We start from the raw sequence: 24,074 nt of genomic DNA, 5'->3' as shown, positions 1-24,074 counted from the left end.
TAAAAAGTTAATTAAAAAAGAAAAAAAGGAAAATACACACTTGTCTAGACACTTCTTAAGAGACAAAGACAAGATATTACATAGATATTGTGTAGGGAGTAGTGAATGGTTTCAGAAGTGGGAGGAATGTTTTTACATTTCTCTATTCTCTATATTGTTGTGAGAGACAATGCAAACAGTTTTCTAATTGTGAGCCATAAAAAAGATAATTTTGCATATTAGATTTATTTAAAAAGATATATTAAAATATTATATGCTGGTAGACTGCAAAGACTGGTTGTAGGTGTTTTGTTAGCTGGTAATATACACATTTTTATTGTATGTATTTGACCTGCTCTGACAGAATTGCCAAAAGTTTGTGATATGTGACCTCAGACTGGACTTTCAATACTGCTGTTAAATGTTTTGTCCTCTAGGTGTTCCTGAGTTTGATTAACTTGTCAAAGGAGGGTTGCGACGACTATTTCACCTTTAATTATTGGGTAGGCCTATATTTTATTTCCATATATTTTCTATATTTTATCTTATTTTAAGTTTCGAGCTTTTGCAAAGCTTCTGCACAATCAGTCACCTGTAAAATGATAATGGCAAGGAAGTGAAGAAAGAGTTACCACTGTCCTAAAAGTTGTTTCTTGTTTGCTTAAATAAACAATTACAACAGTCTCCATATCATATAAAAAGGCTTTTTCTGGTGTAAATGTTCTTACACCATGGTTCTTTAATTTAATTGTTAAGTTGTTGTTCTATTCAAAATTTTTATAACCTCTTAAATTTCACCTCTTGGAATGTGGAAGTACCTTTGCTGTACCAGGGGCCAGTTGCACCAGCAGTTCGTAAATTGAAATAGCCTAGCTGTAATGTAAGTGTTTACTAAATGGAGATCTACACATCACTACATTAAAATACGTTGCACCACACTAACTAGTTGTTATTTAGAGACTAGTTGTTACTAAATATTTACACCTACAAACTGCCAATGGGAACTGTTGCATTAGCTAGCTGAATAAACCAACTGGCTAATGTTAACCGGCTAATATATGACACATTTTGATTAAGATTAGATTAAGAGGTTATCTTAATTGGATATTTCCCTCTCACTGTAAATGGCATGAATACTACTAAGATTACAATTGATTCTAAAACACATATGTAGCTATAAATAAAAATAATAATTACACTCAAAAAGGATTGGCAGTTAAGTTTATGTTTATATGTTGCAGTTATAGTTTATATGTTTTGGATCCTAAAACTGTCATTTTTTGTTATGTCACAGATTATGATGCTACAGTGACAATGCAACTGATTTACACATTACTAATGTTTACTACATAAACATTTCTTAAGTTTTCATGGTGCAACCTGATTTAGTAAATCACTAGGTTGACACTAGTCAGTACTCATGAAGAACTTAAGAAAGACTTTACACACAAGATTTATGATTTACGAACAGCTGGTGCAACCCAGTCAAGGTCACTTAATGTTAATGGTAATGAAACTGTCACAGAATAGACCTCCACAGGATATCATGATGAAGACTGAAAGATTTTTGTAACAACAGTTACAGTAACTACATGCATATGAAGGATACAGTGAAAACTGCAACAAAGTATTACATGACCATATCAAACAACCATGAATCTTACATGGTGAAAGCCATTGTGTTTGAGGCATTCCTTTATTGTCATTGTTTTATAGTATTTCATTGCCATTGGAAACATAATAATAATTATAGGTGAACAACTAACAATATCTTCTGATTTTTGTTCACTTCTCTTTTTCACACAGAAAAATAATTTTACAATTGGTATGATCACCCTCACAACAACTAACAGTTCCAAGGTAGGCTAACTTGCTGTGGACAGAAATTAATTTTGTTGAGATTCTCTGTAAACCCAGTATGTGTAAATTGATATTGCTTAATAGGGACCGACTGAGTTACATTTCATTTAATGTAAGTATGTTGTGTTTCTTGTGCAGGATGTAGTGGAATGTACACTGGATACATATTGTGAAAACAAACGTACATATAATGGCATATGCTCTGTGCTACATGACTGCTTTGGCAATATGGTGAGTCAGCCATTTTCTACCATTAGATGTCTGTTTTTTTTTTAGTTTGTGGAAAGTCTGTGTCTTTCCTTCTTACTAAAGAATGCTTGCTCTGTGTGTGTGTGTGTGTGTGTGTGTGTGTGTGTGTGTGTGTGTGTGTGTGTGTGTGTGTGTGTGTGTGTGTGTGTGTTTTAATACCTAGAATGAGTTGCAATATCGTTTTTCATGCTTAACTGATTAATCTGTTGTTTCTTTTTCCACCTTAGGACCGAACAGAAAAGTGCAGTCCCCCATTGAAATCTGAGAATGTCACCATCCATACCTATCATTTTATGTGTATGGTATACAAAGAGGCTAATGTCAGCCTTTCTGAAGGTAAGACTCATGTACAATCAATTGTGGCAGGTGAATTTTTTTCTATATGAAGCTACAGGCATTTATTGTCTCTACTTACACACACATATGCAATCTCGTGTTCAGCGACTAGTCAAAACAATCACAAAATCTTGTAGTGAGAGTTCCATTTCTGAAATCCATCTTACCACCCACCTCTTCTCTATCCATCCAGCAGCATCTGCCTGTGTAAAGACCCCTCCAGGCATGTTTTAAGACATATAAAAATACTCTGCTTTGAAGGATAATATGTGTCTATTATGGTTTTTCCACAAACAATTTACAATTACCTCTTTAAAATCCTCAAAATGACATCTACTCAAAATTACCTCTTTTTCCAAGTAGTAAAAAACACATTTTTTGAGTGGGGAGAACTTTAATGTATTCATCATTTCATCCTTTTTCTGATGCTATAGAGAGTTAAACTTTTCTGTCATTGTTCAACTTCACTCAGCTTTTGAGCTTCACCACACTATCTGCTAATTTAAGAGTAACTTAACACCCACTGAAAATCAATTTTCTTGATTTGACTAACCTCCGGTGGTTTAACTTCTCAGCTCGCTGCAGTGTATTGGTGTACTCATGGACACCTTGACAGTATGCAGCAAGCAGTGTTGGGTTGGGAAAACAGAAAAGGCACAGAGGTGAAACAGGCTTGAAACTTTCAACCAGAGAGGGCAACAAGTCCTTTTCAGCCTGCTGTTAAGTTACTGTTTAAGCTGATCTTGCTGTCATTTTGTTGACTCCTCTTCTTCAATTGCATTGCCATCTATTGGACTGGATAGTGGAGTTATGAATGTAAATGTCAAATATCAGGCCAAGTAATAATATAATTGCTACAATTCTTACGTTTATCTCTCGATGTCTGACATACACTCAATATGTGTAATCACTCAGTAATTGTTTTAATAGATTTGGGGTGCAGAAAACTTTTTCTTGAGATCAGGGTAACCCAGTGTTAAGTGTGTATTGTATGCCCGAGATGGTGCCTTTGCAAGTGCAAACACAATTTAGATTTTCCGTTTTTAACTTTTACTTCGGAAACATTTTAGACAATCAATCTCCATCCGTTTTTGCAACATGTTCTGGTTGTCACAGTGGCATGCATGCAGGTGGACCCAAGTGCAGACAGTGGAGACAGGCAGGGATGATTCAGTGAGTTTTCTGTCAAAAAAGAAGATTCAAAGCTTCACTGGCAAGCATGCAGGTGCAGATATGATACAGGTTCAGGAAAAAGTGAGCAGGAGCTGGAAACAGAGATAGAGAGCAATGCAGAAGACGGGATGAGAGAGTGTGGCTGCAGAGAGGGACTGAGGAGTAGATTGTACTGCTAGTACTAGTACACTAGTACTAGTACTGCTAGTACTAGTGTCAGTACTATTACTGCTAATACTAATATGAACTAATTCACTATCAGTATCACTACTAACACTATAATTATTCCTGATACTACAATCACTGTTTTTATTGCTGCTGCTAGTAGGTCTACAAGCAAAGCAACTACCACCATGTTGAAGATGTTGAGCCCGAAAATTGATCTTTTTTGTCGTTTTTAAAACTGATACTCACCCGAAGCTTTATTGTGGTCTGAAACAAATGCTTGATAATTGTGGTGTATTGCTCAAATAAAATTGGCAGAAACAAAATTCTACATTTGGTGTCAAAGGATGACTGAGCCCAACATCCTGTATTTTAAATTTAGCTCAGACTGTGTTTACTGTGTTCACAATTGCAATAAAATCATCACCGGGACTGAATATTAAATTTGTGCTTGTTCAAATTTGTTCACATTTCTTAATGTAGCTTTTCTTTATTTCTAGTATCTGAGTTCTGCAGTATTACAAATTATGGTGAGTATGTTTGCTGTGTTTAGAGTTGTGTGTATGTCTGTGTCTATGCTATTGTGTCTGTTTGCCTGTATTTCTGTTTGAGTGCTGGCACAAAAAACACACCTTCAGCTTGTCCTGTTATCAGCTATTCATTTTTACAGAGTATAAATTTTAGATATTTTACATTATATTGCTTTAATGTAAATTTACATTCTCTGATGTTATATGGATCTAATCTCTTTCAGAGACGGTATGCCAGTTCTTTGCAGAAACAACAAAAAGTGGTAAGTAACATACTTATTCATAAATGCATGAATGCCTTCATAAAAGCTTTTTAGTTCCACTGATTAAAAAAGTCACCACATAAAAGCATGTTGATGTTTCATTTTAGAGGGTCTCAGTATTCTTGTTGTCTCTCCATCCTGATACATACTGTATCATGTATATGTTTAGTTACTATAACTGCTGGAGATTTGGAACACATCTGAACATGTTTTCTGCATGAGCCAGTTGCATTGTTTGGCTGACACTTTTTTTTCATAATTTTTTTCTCATTATTGTTGCCTACTTAGTTTTTGTTTTTGTTATTTGATGAGGCACCAGGTTTTTATGGACAATGTTAAAATTAAATTTAACTATGAAGAATCAATATCCTGAACTCTCTCTGGAGGAGGTTGGGGTGATGTAACTGAGTGAGAAAGGCTGATGATTATAAGTATGAAGTAATGAAAGAACTGTTCAGAGTCTGGTTCTACTCTGACTTTATGAAGGCGAAAACATACTCAAAACTACATAGAGGACCATATGTTTTGCCTTCTTTGTCCTGTTAAATGATAGCAAAGTTACAATGTTGTGCATTTGTTTTGCTAGCAAATTTATTTAAAGGTATAATGATGTGTAAGAACTGGCCAGAATTTTTGTTTAAAATATTCCCATTTAACTAAAATTATCAACAGAATGTGAAGAAATAACAGTTTTGATGTTATGTCACAGACCTATATGTATTGTGTTGCAGAGATATCTACTGAAGTTAGCATGCTAACCAGCTAGCTCCTGCCTGTACCGTCTCATAATACCACTTTGTACCACAGGGGTGATAGCGAGTCACTGTAGCGTCCAGTCTGCCCTCAGTCCAACATGAGAGGAAGAAGTGTAGCGCTGCCCAGTAATTGTGCAGCCAGGCTGAATGCTGTTAAAATTTTCACTATAGGACTGTTAAGATGTCAAAAGTCAAAGTCAAGGTTTGTTTATTTAAAGTGTAAAGTCACACCAGCGTGTCTCAATGCACTTAACAGCAGTAAAACAATATTAAAAGAATTGAGGAGGGACAACACAAAAAATAAATAAGTAAATAAATTACAGGAAAATCTAAAGAGGATCCAATATACAGAAAACCATCTGAAAGTAGTGAATCGTGTGACTCATGTTATCACATCACTTCCAGTGATTGCAGGAATGCAGATTTTAGCGAGACAGTCTAGCTATTCCACAGCCTCACAGACACACCCAAATGCTTAGAGCAATACAGAAGGTGCACAAAACACAGATGAGTTTCATACAGACATTAAAGGTGCAATACACGGCATTCAGCCACCAGACGCCGCACCAGCAGACTGGCTTGAGGGAAAAGACTACGCCAATGGTGCCCAAGCAGGTCATATGATTGCGAGAATAAGTATGTTTTGAGTCTAGATTTGAAGATTTCAACCAGCCATGGCACACATTCACTGTAAGCAGTAGGCTTTACGCTATATTCAGTGAGTGATAATGGTGGTGAGGTGTCGTGTGTCTGTGGTAGTGGCGGGTGAGGGTGTTGTGGAATGCTGCCCCCTATTTGTTTGGATCAGGTGGCCAGTTTTTACACATTAAACCTTTAATCAGCAATTACAGTGGAATATTGTTTTCAGTGCAAATTTTGGTATAAATATTCCATTAAGGGTACAGTAAACTTGATTTAGAATCTTGCCTCCTCCATGTTTGTACACTGTACAAATGATTTGAAGTTACAGAACACATTGATGGAGTATAATACACAAAAGGAATTATAATTTAACAGCATCATGAATGACAAAACAACCGCTCGATTTCACTCACTGTGTATCTTATTTGCATTATAAAGAGAGTGAGATGAGATAATTTCACAATTTGACAAGCTGATTAGGGTTAGATTGTTTTGTATCCAGTTCTGGATGAAATTCGTGCTGTAAACAAACATCCTTTTTCTTTTCTCTCTGTCACTTAAATGAGCTCCTTGAAAGTTTTATGGGTTTAAATCCAGCTGAATGCACGTTTATTCTGTAATAGTACTTTCAACACTTGATAGAAGTTGGCATGTCTATGGAAGATTCAAAATGCCAAAATAAAAACAAATTAAAGAAAATAGAGGAAATAACATAATGTTATATGCATTTCCTTTTTATGTATGCATTTATTGTGTCATAATAAAATGGAAAACATATTAAAAGGACAGTATTTAGCTTTTTATCTTTAATAATTGAAGACCATACTGCTGTCATTACTTTTCCTGAGGAGGTGCAATTCTTTTTGAGATGGAGAGGCATTGTTCATGCCAAAATGAAACAGACATCTGTCCAATCTCAGCCCAAAGGAAATGCCTTTCTTCTCTGTGACGAAACACTGCTTGATTTAAAACTGAACAAGGAACACAGAAATAAATAAAAAATAACAAACAAAAAATGTTTTTGACAACCTTTTTTCATGATGAAAACAAGATGTATTGCATTTTTTTTCAGTGAATACAAACTAAACGATAACATGAAAACACTGACACAAAACTAGATTAGAACGTCTTTTGTTTTTGTTGACACCAACAAACACCAACAAAAATCCAGCTTGAAATTTTACTACATTTTTGTCCAAACTAACTAGACTATTCACTGAATCAAAATCAGCTGTCAAAATTAAGACTGGAGATCAGCTGACAGTGATCAGCGGCATTTCCAAGAGCTGATGGTAATTAACACCTATTTAGTTGCCAGTTGTGATATCTATAACTAATCCCACCTGTGTTGATTCTATAAATTGCCAGAACACATGCTGAAGAAGGGCATCTTGCCCAAAACGTCCGTGTGGCAATTTAAAAAAAAGTAAACTAGGTGTGCTGTCCTAGCCTTTCTAATTCATTTTCACCTGTTAAGTTATACATTTTCTATTTCAAGTTTCCTGTACCTTTAACTATTGCCCAGTTCTACAAATATTTCTGCTTCTTCTCACTGTTATATTAAAACTGCTATTACTTTTGGTGCCTACAAAGCCCTTTTACTGAGTTGCCTGAAATTTTAGATCGAACATCACCAACAACAACAACACCACAAACAACAACAACAACACCACCACCACCAACAACAACAACAACAACAACAACAACTACAACTACAACAACAACAACACTGCCACAAACAACAATAGCACTCCAGCCTACAAGAACACCTCAGCCACCAACAACAACAACACTCCCACCACAACCAACTACAACATCACCACCACCACCACCACCACCACCACCAACACCAACAACAACAACAACAACAACTCCTGGAAGCATAGGTAATCTATATTAATGGCTCTTTGTTTGATTATGTTTCCATGGCTATGGAAAATACTTATAAGGTGTTTATTAAAATCATTTATCAGGAACAGTGTTGGGCAGTTACTGTAATATTATTACTTTCCCCAGTAATGAGTAGTATAAGGGATTACAGTTACTAATCCAAGTAACGCTGCGTTACTGTGTTGCCAGAAGGCGATTTGTTTTTTGTCCTAGGTACCTAGGTAAGCTATCTAGGGCAGGTCATGTTGGCTACTAGCCAATAAGCTAAACAAAGGATGGAGGATGAGGGAGAGGGAGAGAGGAATACTTTCACCAGCTGGAAGTATTGTCATTATTTTTGAGTTTGTCTTAGTCAAAGATGTCCATTTTCAACCAAGAAAAATACAACATCTAATATATTGAAGCATCTGATACAGCAACACGACAATGGAAAACTTGAAAAAAACACCAGCACTGACAGGGAGGCCTCTACTGCCAGTGATGTGAGCACTCTGGCTAAACAACAGAAACTGGATTTCGGAGCAAAACACGGTGGTGAAGGGACGTTAAGTGGACAAGATCTGAAGAAGCTCGTCACTGGGTATATCATAGAGGAGATGAAACCTATTTCCAAAGTTGACTCATCCTCATTTTGGCACATTATAGAGAAAATACCCATGAAGAGCAATGTCAAGCTGCCATAGAGAAAGACATTTGCTGGCTACTTCGAAAGAATATGTGGTGATTCCATCACCAGCATTTACATGATGTACAACACTCCAACCCCATGTACCAGCAGCTTTGTTGTTTAGGCGGTTTGGTGCTCACCCCTAGAAGGAACAGACTGTCATCTGACAATCATTTCACTTCTGAACATGAGGACCTTGCTTAATATGCCAAGGCAGAGATAACAAAACAACAAGCTGGAAATTATATCAGCCTAAATGTGGTGTTATGCAACATTTTATGTTTTGTAAAACCATTAAATGCTCCTTGCTGCTCTTATGACAGAATATGCAGAAAAAAATTAGTTAAAAAGTCGGGACAGACTGTTGCTTTTTTTTTTTTTTTTTAATGTATAAATAGCCTATATAAATATACTGCATCCCATCAGGTTTGAGAGGCTGCAAGTAGTGAAAGTAATAGAGTAATATAATGAGTAACGTAACTAATTATTTCTGATACCAAGTAATAAGTAAATTAATATTATTACTTTTTAAAGGAGTAATGAGTAAAAAGTAACTTATTACACTTCCTGAGTAACTTGCCCAACACTGATCAGGAAATATCAAAATTAGCTCCTGTCAAAAGTTTAACCACCGTTCTGAGTCAGAGTAGAAAATTACAGGTAACTCAAACAAAAACATATAAACTAAAATATGTATATAAGACTACAGTACATTAGTAGTTCATGTAACTTGCTGGTGTAAATAACCTAATTATTATCAATCAAACCTTAAACAATAAAATACAAATTACACACAGAATCATTTTTCTGCTGTTAGAGTGATAATGCAGTCTAACATGTAGAAAATATAGATATAGAAAATAATGAACTTGATAGATAATGACAGACATCAGTGTTTTTGTGATGCTCATCCTGTTTTTTGGCAGATTTCTGCTTTGGGAGGTGGTTCATGCTGTACATCTTGTAATTTGTTACTACTCCATATTGCCTTGTACTAACAGACAACAATCTAAGCTTTATTAATGTCCTTCATCTGAGCATCCATGTCTTTTGCAGTGGTAGAAACAGGATTTGTTACCAACAATCAGTTGCAGCTGCCTGGGCCTTGCCTTTTTTGGTATTGCATGCAGTGACTGAAAATTGTGCAAGAATTGTTCTTTTCTTCTCTTTCTTTCTCTTTCTTCTCTTTTCTTTGCTTCATGTGATTTTTTTTCTTTTATGATAATATTTCTGTAAAAATGATTCCTTGGTCCACATCCGATGTTTAGATGTTATTTTTTATCCCTAACTTTTATTCTGCATTCATTGTTTGTTTTCTTTGGGGGGAGGGAGAGGTTGCAGTGCATCACAGCAAGCTGTAAACACAACATTGATATATTATTCCCATAGCAACTTGCTATTGTGAATGTGTTAGCAAACAGTTTCAGGGTTTACACATCCAGCAGCCATAGAATAACATTAACATTAAGTTGTTTCTGGTGTTGTGTTTCTGGCAACTTGTGAGTCTAAGTCTGGTATTTCATCTCATTTTAGGTCTGTTTGGATCTCCACTAACTCTTGAGAAAAAATATCTGTCTCTTTAGCTGCTAAATGCTCCACTGCTTTAACCAGCTAGCTGCTAACTTTATCTGCGGTTTGGTGCTAGGCAGGTAGTGTGGGGTTCTCAAACAGTAAAGAAAAAACAGTGGTAATCCTTGGTGGTTAATTTGGTCAGAATTAAGTCATGTAGCCGAATGTGTTTTTCTCCTCTGTGCATTATAACAACAGGGAATACATTGAAAACAATGATTAAACAGTAGTTTCTTTGTCTTACACTGTAAATTTGCAATTTACTTATTTGTTTAATTTGTTATCTTTCCATAGAGAAACAGGCTGCTCAAAACTCTGATGGTAAGTTATTTTCATTTTTATTCCATCATTAAAATTTTCAAATTTAATTTGTAGGTATTTCAGGCAGATAGAGTTGCTCTGCAAGCAGAAATAATCTTGACTGGTTGAGCTAAACCACACCACCATACAAACAGCTACAGTATGTGGGCCAAAATCCCCACTTTTGATGACAAAGTGTCCACTTAATTGAAATACTGATTGCATGTTTACTCAGTTTCTATGATAATATTTCACCAGTGAAAATATTTATTTTCTTGGATCAGAATAAGTTTAGGTAACGTGTGTTTTTTTAGTTCGTACTATTATTGCACTGTTATATGTTTTAATTGTAACCTGTTGAAGGGACTGCAAATGAAAATTAGCTATAAGCTAACTCTGGTATAATACATCAAACGGTAACATTTATGTTTAACACTGCACATGGTCCCAATAACTAAATAAGACTAGCTGTCTCTCTTCTATGTGCATTATAACTAGAGGGAATACATTGAAAGGAGTAGTGAAACAACAGTATCCTTGACATTTTTACTGACATGAGTTTTTTTTGTTGTTTTTTTTTTCATCTAGCTGTGGATAAAGCATGTCCAGGTAAGCTTTTCAGTTCTATCATTACAGTTTGCAGATTTGGGTTGAAACAAATATTAGAGGCAGAGATGTCCAAGAAGATTTTCTAGAGGGACATCCAAGAAAGTCAATATTTAGATTTTTTAAAATTCTGACTGAACTAATATTTAAAATATTGCTGGTTAGTTTTTAAATTGAAAAAGGCAACAATTAATTGACATGGTTTCTACAGGTTATGACTGAGTTGCATTATATTCAACAAAGAAACAAAAAATTAGAGACCTTATCTTGTAACTATATCCTCAGTATGTCATAATTATGACATACAATCTCATAATTAAAAGATAACAGGTGTTACATCATATTCTGTGAGGACACATTCCAAAATGGTTATATTTTGGAGTATTTGGATACGGTCCCAAATTTTGATAGCTTGGATTCATTTCACATGCATGACCTGAATCCATGAAGCATCCTGTACTGTTAGCTGCTCCTGAACGAACAGAGCAACTTCGAGCATGTCAGAGCAGGTCTTGCTCCCAATATCTCAAACCAAGTGGATATCTTTCAAAGTTATTGTGTTTTTAATACAAAATTAACTCTTTAGGCCCTATCTTACGCCTGGCGCAGTCTCTTTGCTATTTTAGGACAGACGCAGTTGTCGTTTTCCCATCCAGCGCCCACGTTGTTAAAACAGCAATGGCACTTGCGCCCATCAGTGCACCCATGGGCGTGTTGGTCTAAAAGTAAGGTGTGGTCAGGCGCATTGTCGGTGCATTGCTATCTTGAGGCAGCAGAGAGCGATTGTGCTATTGACCAACAAAAACCTAGTCTAAAGTCAATGACGCAGTGTTTCACCGTTATTTTAAGGGCACATTATCAAGACAGTAATGTGCGCCTACACAGGCGGGTGTACAACATACACTCTGCCTGTTTCACACACAGGACACGCAGCAGCACACAAACATGCAAAAGGTAACAAATAAAAGGATTACAATGTGAAAGATTATTATTGTGTATATTAATATATTTTTAAAAATACATGTCATAATGCTTAGTCATAATATTTATCAGAATTAACTAATCGTAGTAATGATGGATTAAATTGTTTAATTATTTGACCAAATCATGGCAATACATGTAGGTATTTCAACAGGCGGACAACAACGGATCAAATACAGATCGACTTTCCTGCTGCATCAATACATGATGACATGAGGAACACATGAGGAAATAAATCTGCACAGCTTCTAGCTGCTGCCAGCAGCCAGATGAGAACCTTGGAGAGCTGATCAAGTCCTGATAACTGTGTTGATGATTCTTTACATAATTAAAAATAATGATTTAATTTTTGAACAATATTTAACAAATATTCTTTAACATTTCTGAGAGTACAGTGATCAGGTTTCCATACTTTCAGCAATTAAAACCCTGCTGATTTGACCTGTTACTCCATGACTGAACAAAACGATTTTAAAGAAACCAAAGCTGTAATTAAAAAAATAAACCTTTTCAAAAACCAAATGAAGATAACTTTGCAACAAATTAATGAACAGGATCTTAAACTGGTGGTCTGTGGCTGACCACAGGAGGGTCCAGGAGCAGCAGTGTGCTCGTTATGGATCGTGCACTTTCACTTTGCACACAAGCAGATCCATTTCCTCTGCAGAGAAGCACTCCTTCTTACTACTTGGCAAATGCGCCGTCATAATATCAATCTGCCAAGGTGCAAGTGCACTTGGCTCTTAAAGGGAATGGGAGATGACACTGTGATTGGTTTATTGCATGTTACGCGGAAAACACACCCATGATTAATTAGGAGACTAAAGACAACTCCTTTGAACCATGCGCCTGGCGCATTGACCATTTTTCCGCCATTAAAATAGCAAAAGTGGATTTGGACATACCCTTAATGCAATTGCGCCATGTGCTTCAGACTGTGCGCTTTAGATCTTTAAAATAGGGCCCTTTGTGTTTCCCTGTTAAACTGCAGTGGAAAGATATTAACAAAAGGAGGGTAAAAAGAGGTATTCTAGCAATCAGAGATGTAAATGTAAGACTTCAATGTGATGTAGAGATAATCAGTCATTGATTTAAATAGTATTATACAAAACTATACAGAACAGAGAGCAAAGCTAGTAAAGAGGAGATGGATGACGTCTTTGAGCATTTCGATCTGCCCTCTGTCAGTGAGATAGATAAAGCGGTGGATGCCCCCTTAACACAGTCAGATATTGAAACTGCAATTGTGAAAATAGCCTCTGGGAAAACTCCAGGTGAGAATGGATTTGGTGCAGAATTTTACAAAAGCTTTAAAAAGCAGCTATCCCCATTCTACTTTTACTGTATGAAGAGATTTTTGAAAGTAAATCTATGCCACTCTCTATTTGTAAAGCTATCATATCCCTTTTGCCAAAACCAGGAAAAGACCCAACACAAATGGGAAACTACCAGCCCTTAAACTGTCTGAATTGTGATTATAAGATACTGGTGTTTGGAAGGGGTAGTCCCATCCATTGTTCATACAGATCAAGTGAGTTTCATCTCAGGCCGTCTTGCCTCAAACAACATGCGGAGGCTCATTCATGTACTACTGGGGGCAGATTCCCTTAACGAGCCGGCTTTAGCTGCATCACTCAGTGCAGAAAAGTCGTTTGATAGAATCGAATGGCCTTAACTGTTTTTCAGAGTCTTTCCCTCTTCGATGTGGAGTAAGGCATGGATGTCCTGTCAGCCCCCTACTTTTTATCATTGCTCTTGAGCCTTTAGCCTGTTCGATCCACACTAGTATCTTTACCACTATCTCTATGGGGCAGAGCTGAAATATTGTAAATGAACATATTACCTAGGTTTACATACATAACTTCTTCTATTCCTCTTAAGTTTCCTGACAGTTGGTTCAAAGAGATATGTTCCCTCTTCGCTCAATTCCTTTGTAATAGAAATAAGCCCAGAATTGCATACAAAAAATTAATCATCCCAAGAACTAAAGGGAGCCTAGTTCCACATGTGTTTAACTACTAAGTTTTGTATAACACAAGGTATCCATTGTCATAGGTATAAAGGAACATTATCAACATACATTTTCATTGTCCTACCTTTTGCCCTGCAGTTGTACGTAGATAGATGGAGAGATTTATTTGACAGTCATAAAATACATATAATACTGCATCAGCTGAAGATCGTTATCACATACACATGAATAAGAAGCAACTTAAGTATTTTATTTGAAAAGGTTTTTCACTGTGGATTCTACATGTGTAGTTTTGATTTATATGTATTTGTTCTGCAGTAACTTAGAAATCCACCAACATTTCTGTATTTTATACAAAATGAAATAAGTGTAGAATCACATATTCACAACAGTCAAAATAACTTACACTGTGTGATATTAGTTCATACACTGTATAGCACATTGTAACAGTCAATTACAGTAAATTAATGCTTCTGTAGTTAGCTTGGCAATATAAAGAAGCCATAGCAAGGTACAAGGCAAGTTCCTCACAGCAGTTTGATAACTGGCAAATTTGAAAAGCATACAAGAAAAATAAGATTTGAAATGTTTTTGGATGTAACCTTGTATCTCTAATGACATTAGTAATTTAGCTTGGGGTTTTCAAAACTAAATGACTGAGATATATTTATGTTGTTTTTTGATGTTTGGTATCATCATTGAAAGATATCTCTGTTCTCTCCTTTACCAGACAATTTAATCCTGAGGTTGTTGCCTATAAGCATAGGGTTTGCTATGGCCCTTCTGCTGCTTGTTTACATTTACATGCGTAAACAAAGGAGGCTCAACATACGGGTGAGTGTGAATGCAATGGTCCATATAGGCAAAACCTATTATCAGTATAAAAGCCAATGATATTCCATGATATAACCAAAAATATAATGTTTCAGACCGTGTTGATGAATAAATGAACCCTTGCTCATAGTGCAAATAGCAATTTTTCTTGCCAAAAATACATATAGTGCAACAACAAACAAATTCAGTGTCCTTTTATTTTCAGAGAGCAACCCATGTGTCCAATGAAACTATGCCAGGAGCTGAAACAATCATAGAGTTGCAGGTACTGTTGCAGATAATATTTCAGTTATGGTGAAAATATATTGTGCATGCTCTTTTTCAACCTGATTCACATCAGTTTTCCTGTTAAAAGGAGTCCAGCAGTTCCTGCTACGCCTCCAGTATTGATGTTGTAATATGCTATTCTTATTGATGATTTATTGCTCATCATCTGACCACCATTTTTATATGATCCTAAAATGTGGACTTTTGGATTATTAAACCTAGGGGTGAAAGATTGAAGAATTCCTTTAAACTATCTGTGGGTATCATTTAAGCTCCTCTATGACTGGGCAGAAATATAATAACAGACAAGTAAAATTCCCATTAACTGGAATGAATTATTAACAGAGAGAAAAGGAAGAGGTCTCTTTCCTCTATCATAAATTGTTTTCCATGACCACAGAAAAAAAAAAACACTGTATAGGCCAGGAAAATCTGAGAACCTCAGCATTTATACAAAAAACAAAACAAAAAACAAAACATTGACTGTGTTAGCACTACACAGCTACATATCCCATTTGTGACAGTTCATGTTATACCAATCTCTGTGGTGGATCAATTGAATGTTAAGTTGTGTACTGAAGTGGAAAATTTAATCGGTCAGCTTGGCACTTGGTGCCAGAAATTTGCAGAGCCTGGTTCTTGTTTCTGTACTGTGTGCTTGAAAAAGCTTGTGTATGGCAGTAGCGGTAAAATGTGCACTTGCATTCGGTATTGTTTTATTGGCATCAGTTGACATCTTCATTTCGTGAACCCCCCTTCCCTCCATTCTTTCTCCTAACCCCTTAACACATTTCAGGCACAAACATTTTCCTTGCTTTAAGCCCTGCAATGAGCATTTTAAATTTTTATCTCTCTTTCAGGCAGACACACCACATGCAAATGGAATTGTAGAGCGAACACGTTTGATGCAGGTAACTTATGAGCATACAATACTTAAACTACAAGAGGGCTTTTAAAAATACTGTTACCACTGTTTCAGTAGTGACTAATACATTGTATTGAATTCTCTATTAGACAGAAAGGTCCAAGTCCAGCAACCTTTATCCAACAATTCCAGAAATAATATCTGTGTCTCAAGCTGCTGGACTTTTATCCAGCGAGGTAGCTGGATTTGCGAGATCACAACATCACAAGCTCACGTGAGAATTCATCTTGTCAGGCTTTAAGTTACGTGCTTGTGTCTGAACCTGGTTCAGACCACTCAGCATCCTATGAGGATTTTCGTGTGATCTCGCAAAGCCAGCTGCCGTGCAAGGCAAGACAGTGATAGATGGTGATAGACAGATGGTTCATCCAACTTGACTTCTCAGATGGTTCTATGTAACAAATCATGTGGTGCATCAGTTTAGCTGGACTTACCCCTCAGTTGGGTAGCCATAGCAGTGTATCATAAAAAGAGAGACTAGGACAGCACTCCAATTTGACTTATTAATATTGTTACACTGTGTCTGTAGCTGATGGACTTTTTATGATTGACTACATTGAGGATCCAGCACTCAGTCTTAAAGATCTAATTGGGAGTTGAGCATGTTGTGTCTTATTGTCAGCCATGGTAGTGTACAGTTGACTTGTGTGAGCTTGTTTGAGTTTTATCTGGAGGGTGGATGAGAGCTGTGATATTATTATTATGATTATACACTCAATGTGCAGCTGAAAATTCAAGTGTAAAAATAGGCTAAAAGCTGCAAAGAGCTACAAAGTTGGGTGTTGATTCTCAGTGGGTTTGACACAATGAGAAACACATGTCACATTACATTAAGTCATTGGATTTAATTTTTATATAAAAAATATTCTTCGATGCAGGTTGAACTATTGAATCTTTGCCTTTGTTGAGAGCAGTTTATCTCTCCGTGTAGTGTTCATTATCACTTGTTGTTACTGTTTGTTAATATGTCTTTTTTTATCAATCATTTGTGGTAGGATTAGGGTTGTGTAACCCAGCAGTGCAAGCTAGTGCAATTCTTAAATGAAGAATGTTTACAGCCATTTGAAGGGTAACATTTAATCTTGATAATACTGCTTGTGTCTGCTAATGACTGCATTCAAATATAGCTTAAAGATACATTGTCTGACTAGCACCCCATTGAATTTCCAAAATTCCTCATAGTTACTGTTAAAGTTTTAAGCTTGATTAATAGACTACAGAGGAAAATCTACCATTTACTTGTATCTACAGATTCCAGACAGTATAAGTGTTATTTTTGCCACCAAAGAGCTTCAATTCAAAAGAATGAGAGGGCTGTGTTTTTTCATGCAGCACTAATGTTGGTCTGATTGCAATTATTATTATAGAAAAACACTTATCTCTCTCTGTTTCTCTCTGCAGCCTGAGGAGTATCCCTCTGCCGTCGCACCCTCAGCTGATGCTGATGCTGAAGCTGATGTAGAATGCAGTGTTGAAAGTGGAACGCAGCTTTAAGGACCCAACTCAGAAACATTGCTTCTGTATATTCCTATTGTAGCAAAGCTGTGGGAAGTGACAAAGTATCAGGATGCCAGGAGGAATATCTTTAAACTGTTATAACAGGACATGAAGGAGTGAAGAACTGATTGATTGCAATTTTGCCGTGGGGCCCACTTCAGAGAAAGTGAGGTTTCACTGCAAATGTGAAGAGTGTGAGAGTGAACAAGCTGCAGCATGCACTGAACTGCACAGCGATCTCTAATCAAGATGGAATATTGTATTACCCTGGTGCTAAGCCAAAGGCACTAAGTGCAACAGGACCATCAGGTCACATTAGACCAATGTATAGGCTTCAGCTGTCTGGATTGTCTAGATCAAAATTTTGAGGAATTTTTTTGCCCTGTGGGACAAGTTTGTTTCTCTTCCATGCTAGTTTTCAATGACCCAGAGATGACCTAACAGAAACAGACAGATATAGTTGAGAAAAGGTGTTTACTCAGAGACTATGATGAGGGAGTCTGTTTTACCACAGACAAAAAAAGTAGTAAATTTGATGTGAAACTCAAATGCTCTGAATGGTGTTACAAACACAAAAAGAAACTGGCACACCTGCTGCACACTCTATCACACCATACCCTTTTGTTTGAGCGTAGGCAGGTAGACAATAGGTAGGCAATTTGAAAGATATCTGAACTACAGTAAAATCGAGTTTTCGCTGATGTGCACTGCTCTTTGTTTGCATCATTTTTGTTTTTGATGCATGATGCTGTAGATTTTTTGAACAAAAATATGATGCGATATGCATGCAACACTGGCAGCATAGGTCAGACTTGACAGGCCCATCAATACTATACATTCTGTAAATGTGCATGTGGTTTAAGTTTCACATTACTACATTACTCAACTTTACAGTTTGGTATATCAGGGTGAATTAATAAGCTTACCAGCTTTAATGTCTGCTCACCATTAGAACAGTCATGTCATTGCTTCTTCCTCTGGGTCTCTGTCAAAACTCATAATAAGTATGCATGTAAATTAAACTGCAGATTTTCTGATCCTTGATAAATATAAATCAAGTAACATGACCAATATCTACAACAATAGAGATTCAGAGACAAACAGAAACAAGACCATATAAAATCAATTAACAGAAAACAAAGCAAAAATGACAGCCACCAAACAATACAAAAAAGAAAAAGAAAAGAGAAAAGAGAGAGAAAAAAGGTAACAGCCAACAGTAAGACCAGGAGTTTTTAATGACATAATGACAAGCTATAATAGGAAATAACCCACACCGTGTAATGGATAATCTATATTGTCCTCCAAGATACAGGGATCAATTAGATATAGTATTCAAACATGGGTGATTCAGAGGCCCTAGATAAGCAGTCGATCAGCTCTACAGTCAATGTTTCTCTTACTGTGACAGAAACAAGCTCCAAACTCTGTTAAAGATATCTTCTCTCCCATGCAGTCTTATGTCACCTGTTTGTATGAAGCCATTTTACACATTAATTCAATCCACTCTTTAAAATTGGAAATAGTGGAAGATTTCTACGGCGTAAAATGATTCTACAACCAGTAACCATGACTAAACGAAACCACAACCTCCCGTGTTTTGACAATTTAATACAATTTGGTAATAATCCAAATAGACACAAGGTGGGGGATTTGCTTAAGAGTGTTTCTAACATCTTATTCAAGAAATATACAGTCTCTTTCCACATATTCTCTGCTTTTTCACAAAAATATAATAGGGGCACAAGAGTCCCCGCCTCCTTACCACATCTCCTTTTAGTTTTAACAATTTACAGGGGGTCCAGAAACTTTTATTGATTATTTTATAAATTATTAGCTGAGATTGCGCTTCATGTGAATAACTATGCCAATAAGCTATAAGGTTCTTCCGAGAGTCATCTGGGATTCCTTGATCAGTGTCTTTTTCCCAACCCATTTTTAACCCTGCCAACCATGGCAACTGAGTGCCTCTAATATATTTGTAAAATTTTGATGCCCCAGACTCTTCCTTTTTAGGAAGAGATCCTGAATTCCAGTGATGGACAAGGGGAGCATGTATAAAATGTAATTTATTTTAGGAGCTAGCATCATATTAGTTAGTTAATTCATCCTAATGGAGATATGTTCATCTTGGCCCAATTTTGTAACATGGTCTGTATATTTTGAAGGATGCTATTAGTTACCATTATTTTTTTGAGGCCCTGTGTTAACCTCATCCCAAGATACATGATGCCTTCAGGCATCCACCTAAACTGCCAGTTGGCTCTTATAGCTGGGGGACATACACTAGACAGTGGTATGGCCTCTGATTTTGCGCAGTTAATTCTATAATCAGACACTTTGGAAAAGAGTTAATGACAGAGCAGATTTCTGGTACCGCAATTTCAGGATCGCTAGCCATCAATAATAAATCATCAGCGCAGAGGAAAAGTTTGTGCTGTACCTGACCAACCTTAACTCAAGTTATATTTATATTATTACTTTTCTAGTCTAGTTGCTAATATTTTTGCCACTTTTTTTCATCAACATTAATCAGAGATATTGGTCAGTAATTACCGCACTGCTGGGGATATTTTCCTTTCTTATGGAGAAGGGTGATAACAGCTGATCTCATGCTTTCAGAAAGAAAACACGTAGTCTCGGGGGCAAGCCCTACCTGGAATCTCTTATATAAACAATTCCCAGGGCCTTCTCTATTTTAAGGCTGCTAATTACTTGTCTCACTTCTTCAACAGAACTATTCCCTCCTAAAAACCCCCTTTGGGCTTCTGTTAACATGGGGAGTCCAATCAACGAAAAAAATTCTTCCAGTTTTGCGTCCTCTACAATTCCTTCTGACGTGTACAGCTCTTGATAGAACTATGTAAATGTGTTGTTTATTCTTCTGTGTCCATGATAAGGTTATTGTCCTTATCAAATATTGAAGGAATCAGGTTCTGCGTTGTGCAAATTCAGTTTTCTTCTGTAATATATTGTTGAGCTCACATTTAAGTTTATTCAACTTATTCCATGTGTTTGGATTTCTGTTTTATATATAGTGTTTTTCTATCTTATTGATGTCTTGCTCTAATTTTAACATTCTCTCTGTGTCTTCCCTTTTTTTCCCATGAGAGCTATGTTGGATGAGGCATCCTCTCAGACAAGCTTTGAACGCATCCCATATTATACCATTTTCATCGATTGAGCCCTCATTGTTAGCCCAAAATTCTTGGATTGCTGACTTAATGAATGTGCATGATTCTTCCTTATTCAGCATTAAGTTGTTAAAGAGCCATTGTACTGTTTTTCGTATGTTCCCTCATAAGGCAAGGACTATATCCACAGCTGCATGGTCAGACAGAACTATACTGGCAACTGTGGCACTCATTATCTGACTTACTAAAGACCGGGAGATAAAAAAAAATAGTCAATTTTAGAATAAGTCTGATAAGGGAGAGTTAAAAAGTTTAGTCGTTGTTATTTGGATGTAATAATCTCCAGGGGTCAATTAGCCCTAACTCTTCTGACAACTGGTCTATAGCTAGGATGGACAACATACTATGTAGGTTAGGTCTTGATGTATTATCATTACATAAATCCCTAACTTGGTTGAAGTCTCCTCCAATAATTACATTGCTGTTTCCAACATTCTTAATTACATTACAAACTTCATGGAAAAATTCTGGAGAGGCAGAGTATGGTGCATGATTATTTGCGATAGTTAGATGTATAACTTCCATGGTGGCATGTAATATGCCCATCTACCTTCCTTATGTGAGAGGCAGGTATGTACAATGAAATCAGTATTTTTTGTAACCAGAGTTATAACCCCTCATTTCCTTGAAGTAAACATACTGTAGTAAACTTGAGCTACCCAGTCCCCCTTCAGTTTGGCTCATTCTTCCTCATTTAAATGTGTTTCCTGCATAAGAACAATATCCATTTTTTTCTGTTTGAAGTATGTCAGAATCTTTTTCCTTTTCACCACATTACGACAGTCTGCTATGTTCCATGATACAATTTTAGCACCCTCGTTGCTTCATTTTACAGTATTAATCACCATGTCATAAAGATGCAGACATCTGATAAAGATGACTAGGTCTTCTCAGCACTTAATGCATTGGAACAACAAAAATAAGTGTAACAGTAATGCTACAGTTAGGCCTTAAAAGTGTCTAGGGAAGGGGAACACTCAATTCTAAAAGGTAAGCTGTTCCAAAGTTTTGGGGCAGCTACATCAAATGCATGGTCACCCTTACCCCTCAGCCGTGATCGAGGGACAGCGAGCAACAGTTGGCCAGAGGATCTAAGAGATCTGGTGTTGTGAAGGGGGCAGATGAGCTCTGAGATGTACTGGGGCACCAGGCCATGTAGAGCCTTACAAACAAATAAAAGTACCTTAAACTCAGTCCTATACTTGACTGGTAACTAATGCAGGGAGGCCAGTATAGGTGTGATGCTATCTCTCTTCCTTGTGCCAGTTATTAGCTGAGCAGCAGCATTCTGCACTAGTTGCAAGCGAGACAGGGATGACTGGCACCCAAATAAAGGGCATTGCAGTAGTCCAGACCAGAGGAAATCAGAGTGTTTGTGACAGTCTTCAAGTCGTTGAATGAGAGGAGTGGATTCAATTTGGCAATGTTTCGTAGGTGGAAAAAACAACCTTTGACAACAGAATTAATTTGTTTGTCAAATTTTAGAGCCGAATCAAAAATACCACCAAGATTTCTGGCATGAGAATGAAGGTAAGGGGCCAGGGGCCCTAAGAGATTAGCTATACCCCCGCTGGAGTTGGAGGGACCAAATAAAACCACTTCTGTCTTACTAGCATTTGTCTGAAGATAGTTTTGTGCCATCCAATTTTGTATATCCAAGATGCAGTCAAGAAGGGACCTAACTGCGTTATCATGTTATCACCAGGTTCTAATGGGAGGTATAGCTGTGTATCATCTGCGTAGCAATGATAGGAGATATTGTACTTATTGAAGATGGAGTGAAGAGGGAGCATGTATAAGGTGAATGAGATGGGCCCTAAAATGGAGCCTTGAGGGACTCCGCAGGTGATGGGAGCAGACGAGGAGAAGAGGTTTCCAATTTTGACAGAGAGTGACCTGTCTGCTAGGTAGGAGGCAAACCACTGGAGAGTGCTGCCCTGAATACTGACTTGATGCTCAAGACGGTGCAGGAGAATAGTGTGGTCAACTGTGTCAAAAGCGGAGCTAAGGTCCAGAAGAATCAGGATGGCACATTTTCCAGAGTCAAGAGATAAGAGCAGATCGTTGGAGACTTTCAGCAGAGCTGTCTCTGTGCTGTGACAGGCCCTGAAACCTGATTGAAATTTCTCAATCATATTGTTATTTTCTAAGAAGGACAGGAGCTGTGAGTAGACAATTTTTTCCAAGACTTTTGATAGAAATTGCAGTTTTGAAATAGGCCGGAAATGATCTAGAATGGTTGAATCGAGGTTGGGCTTTTTAATAATGGGATGTACTATTGCATGTTTAAGGCTGGACGGAACAGAGCCAGTTTCTAGACTACTGTTTAGGATGCATAATATTGTAGGACCGCCAGTGTCAAACACTTCCTTTAAGAGGCATGGTGAGAGAATATCCAGAGGACAAGAAGGTGGCTCAGTGTGTGTTACTATGTCTATGATATGATCAAGGGACACAGGCTCAAACTTGCTAAGGACAGCAGAACAACGAGGGAAGGCGGGAGCATTGTAGGCAGGAGGTGAAATAGCGGAACGGATGTTATTCATTTTACTTGTGAAAAATTCATCGCAGGTGATTGCTGTTGGACAGCAAGGGCACAGGGCAAGTATCAGGGTTTAGGACAGAGTTAATTGTGTCGAAGAGTACTTTGGGAGAGTGTGAATTCCTTGAAATGATATCAGCAAAGTATTTTGCCCTCGCAGCTTTAACAAATTGTTGCTATCTCTTTCCCCATAACATTATAACCAGTTATTTTATGAGCTATGAGAACATATTTAAAACTTATTTTGGACAGGTTCCCTCCCTGACAAGCTACATGAATACAGAACACACAGTCTTTGTGTTAGTTAGAAAATAACTAGAGATCGACAGCAACAGTATTTTTGTCACTTACTGTTGATGACCAATATAGTGTCAAATACTTAAATATTTGTATATTGTGCATATCCACTCAACCTGATTTTCTGTTCTTTGGATGTGTGTTACAAAGGTTCTCAAACATATATGATCGCATATGAATTACATATATAACTCTTTTCTGCCTTCCAGATATATTTCCAACATCTTATCAGCCTGTTGTGACATTATAATAATAAAAACATGTAATTTTACATCCCATTTGGCCCTCATTGTATTTGGAATAATGTATAGTCTTATAGTCATGTCTGTCTTGTGCTTGTTACAGTTTTTGTATTTGAATACATTCATGGTTTAATTCATGTTCAACCATTTAATAAGAGTGATGCTTTTATATTTTTTTAGTGATCCGATTTATTTATGGTGTTTTATTATAGAATAGGACTGTTACAGTGTTTCTGTGTGTGTGTGTGTGGGTGTGTGTGTGTGTGCGTATTTTGTTGTGGTTTTACACATGCAGCTAGGATTTGTGTACTGTACATAATGCTTGATGTTGAATGCTCA

At 36.9% G+C, this 24,074-nt stretch overlaps 1 protein-coding gene across 4 annotated transcripts in view; it reads left to right on the top strand.

Annotated features, from left to right (window-relative positions):
* The window catches only part of LOC137200952 (uncharacterized), a 30,484-nt gene extending 9,165 nt beyond the window's left edge, over positions 1-21,319 (top strand). For 3 of the 4 annotated variants that reach the window (XM_067615704.1, XM_067615702.1, XM_067615705.1), the window contains 13 exons: positions 417-482; positions 1,786-1,839; positions 1,978-2,070; positions 2,316-2,424; positions 4,263-4,292; positions 4,517-4,555; positions 7,575-7,838; positions 10,373-10,399; positions 10,967-10,987; positions 14,668-14,771; positions 14,977-15,036; positions 15,899-15,949; positions 17,365-21,319. In XM_067615704.1, coding sequence (XP_067471805.1) covers positions 417-482; positions 1,786-1,839; positions 1,978-2,070; positions 2,316-2,424; positions 4,263-4,292; positions 4,517-4,555; positions 7,575-7,838; positions 10,373-10,399; positions 10,967-10,987; positions 14,668-14,771; positions 14,977-15,036; positions 15,899-15,949; positions 17,365-17,457 — 1,011 coding nt within the window. In that variant the 3' untranslated portion in view covers positions 17,458-21,319. The remainder of the gene's footprint in view (positions 1-416; positions 483-1,785; positions 1,840-1,977; positions 2,071-2,315; positions 2,425-4,262; positions 4,293-4,516; positions 4,556-7,574; positions 7,839-10,372; positions 10,400-10,966; positions 10,988-14,667; positions 14,772-14,976; positions 15,037-15,898; positions 15,950-17,364) is intronic. The other variant, XM_067615706.1, reaches the window with a different exon arrangement.
* Positions 21,320-24,074: the final 2,755 nt, after the last annotated feature.

Source organism: Thunnus thynnus, chromosome 17, assembly GCF_963924715.1.
Source record: "Thunnus thynnus chromosome 17, fThuThy2.1, whole genome shotgun sequence".
In the NCBI taxonomy this organism is placed as follows: Eukaryota; Metazoa; Chordata; class Actinopteri; order Scombriformes; family Scombridae; genus Thunnus; species Thunnus thynnus.
This window is presented reverse-complemented; position numbering and strand designations above follow the sequence as displayed.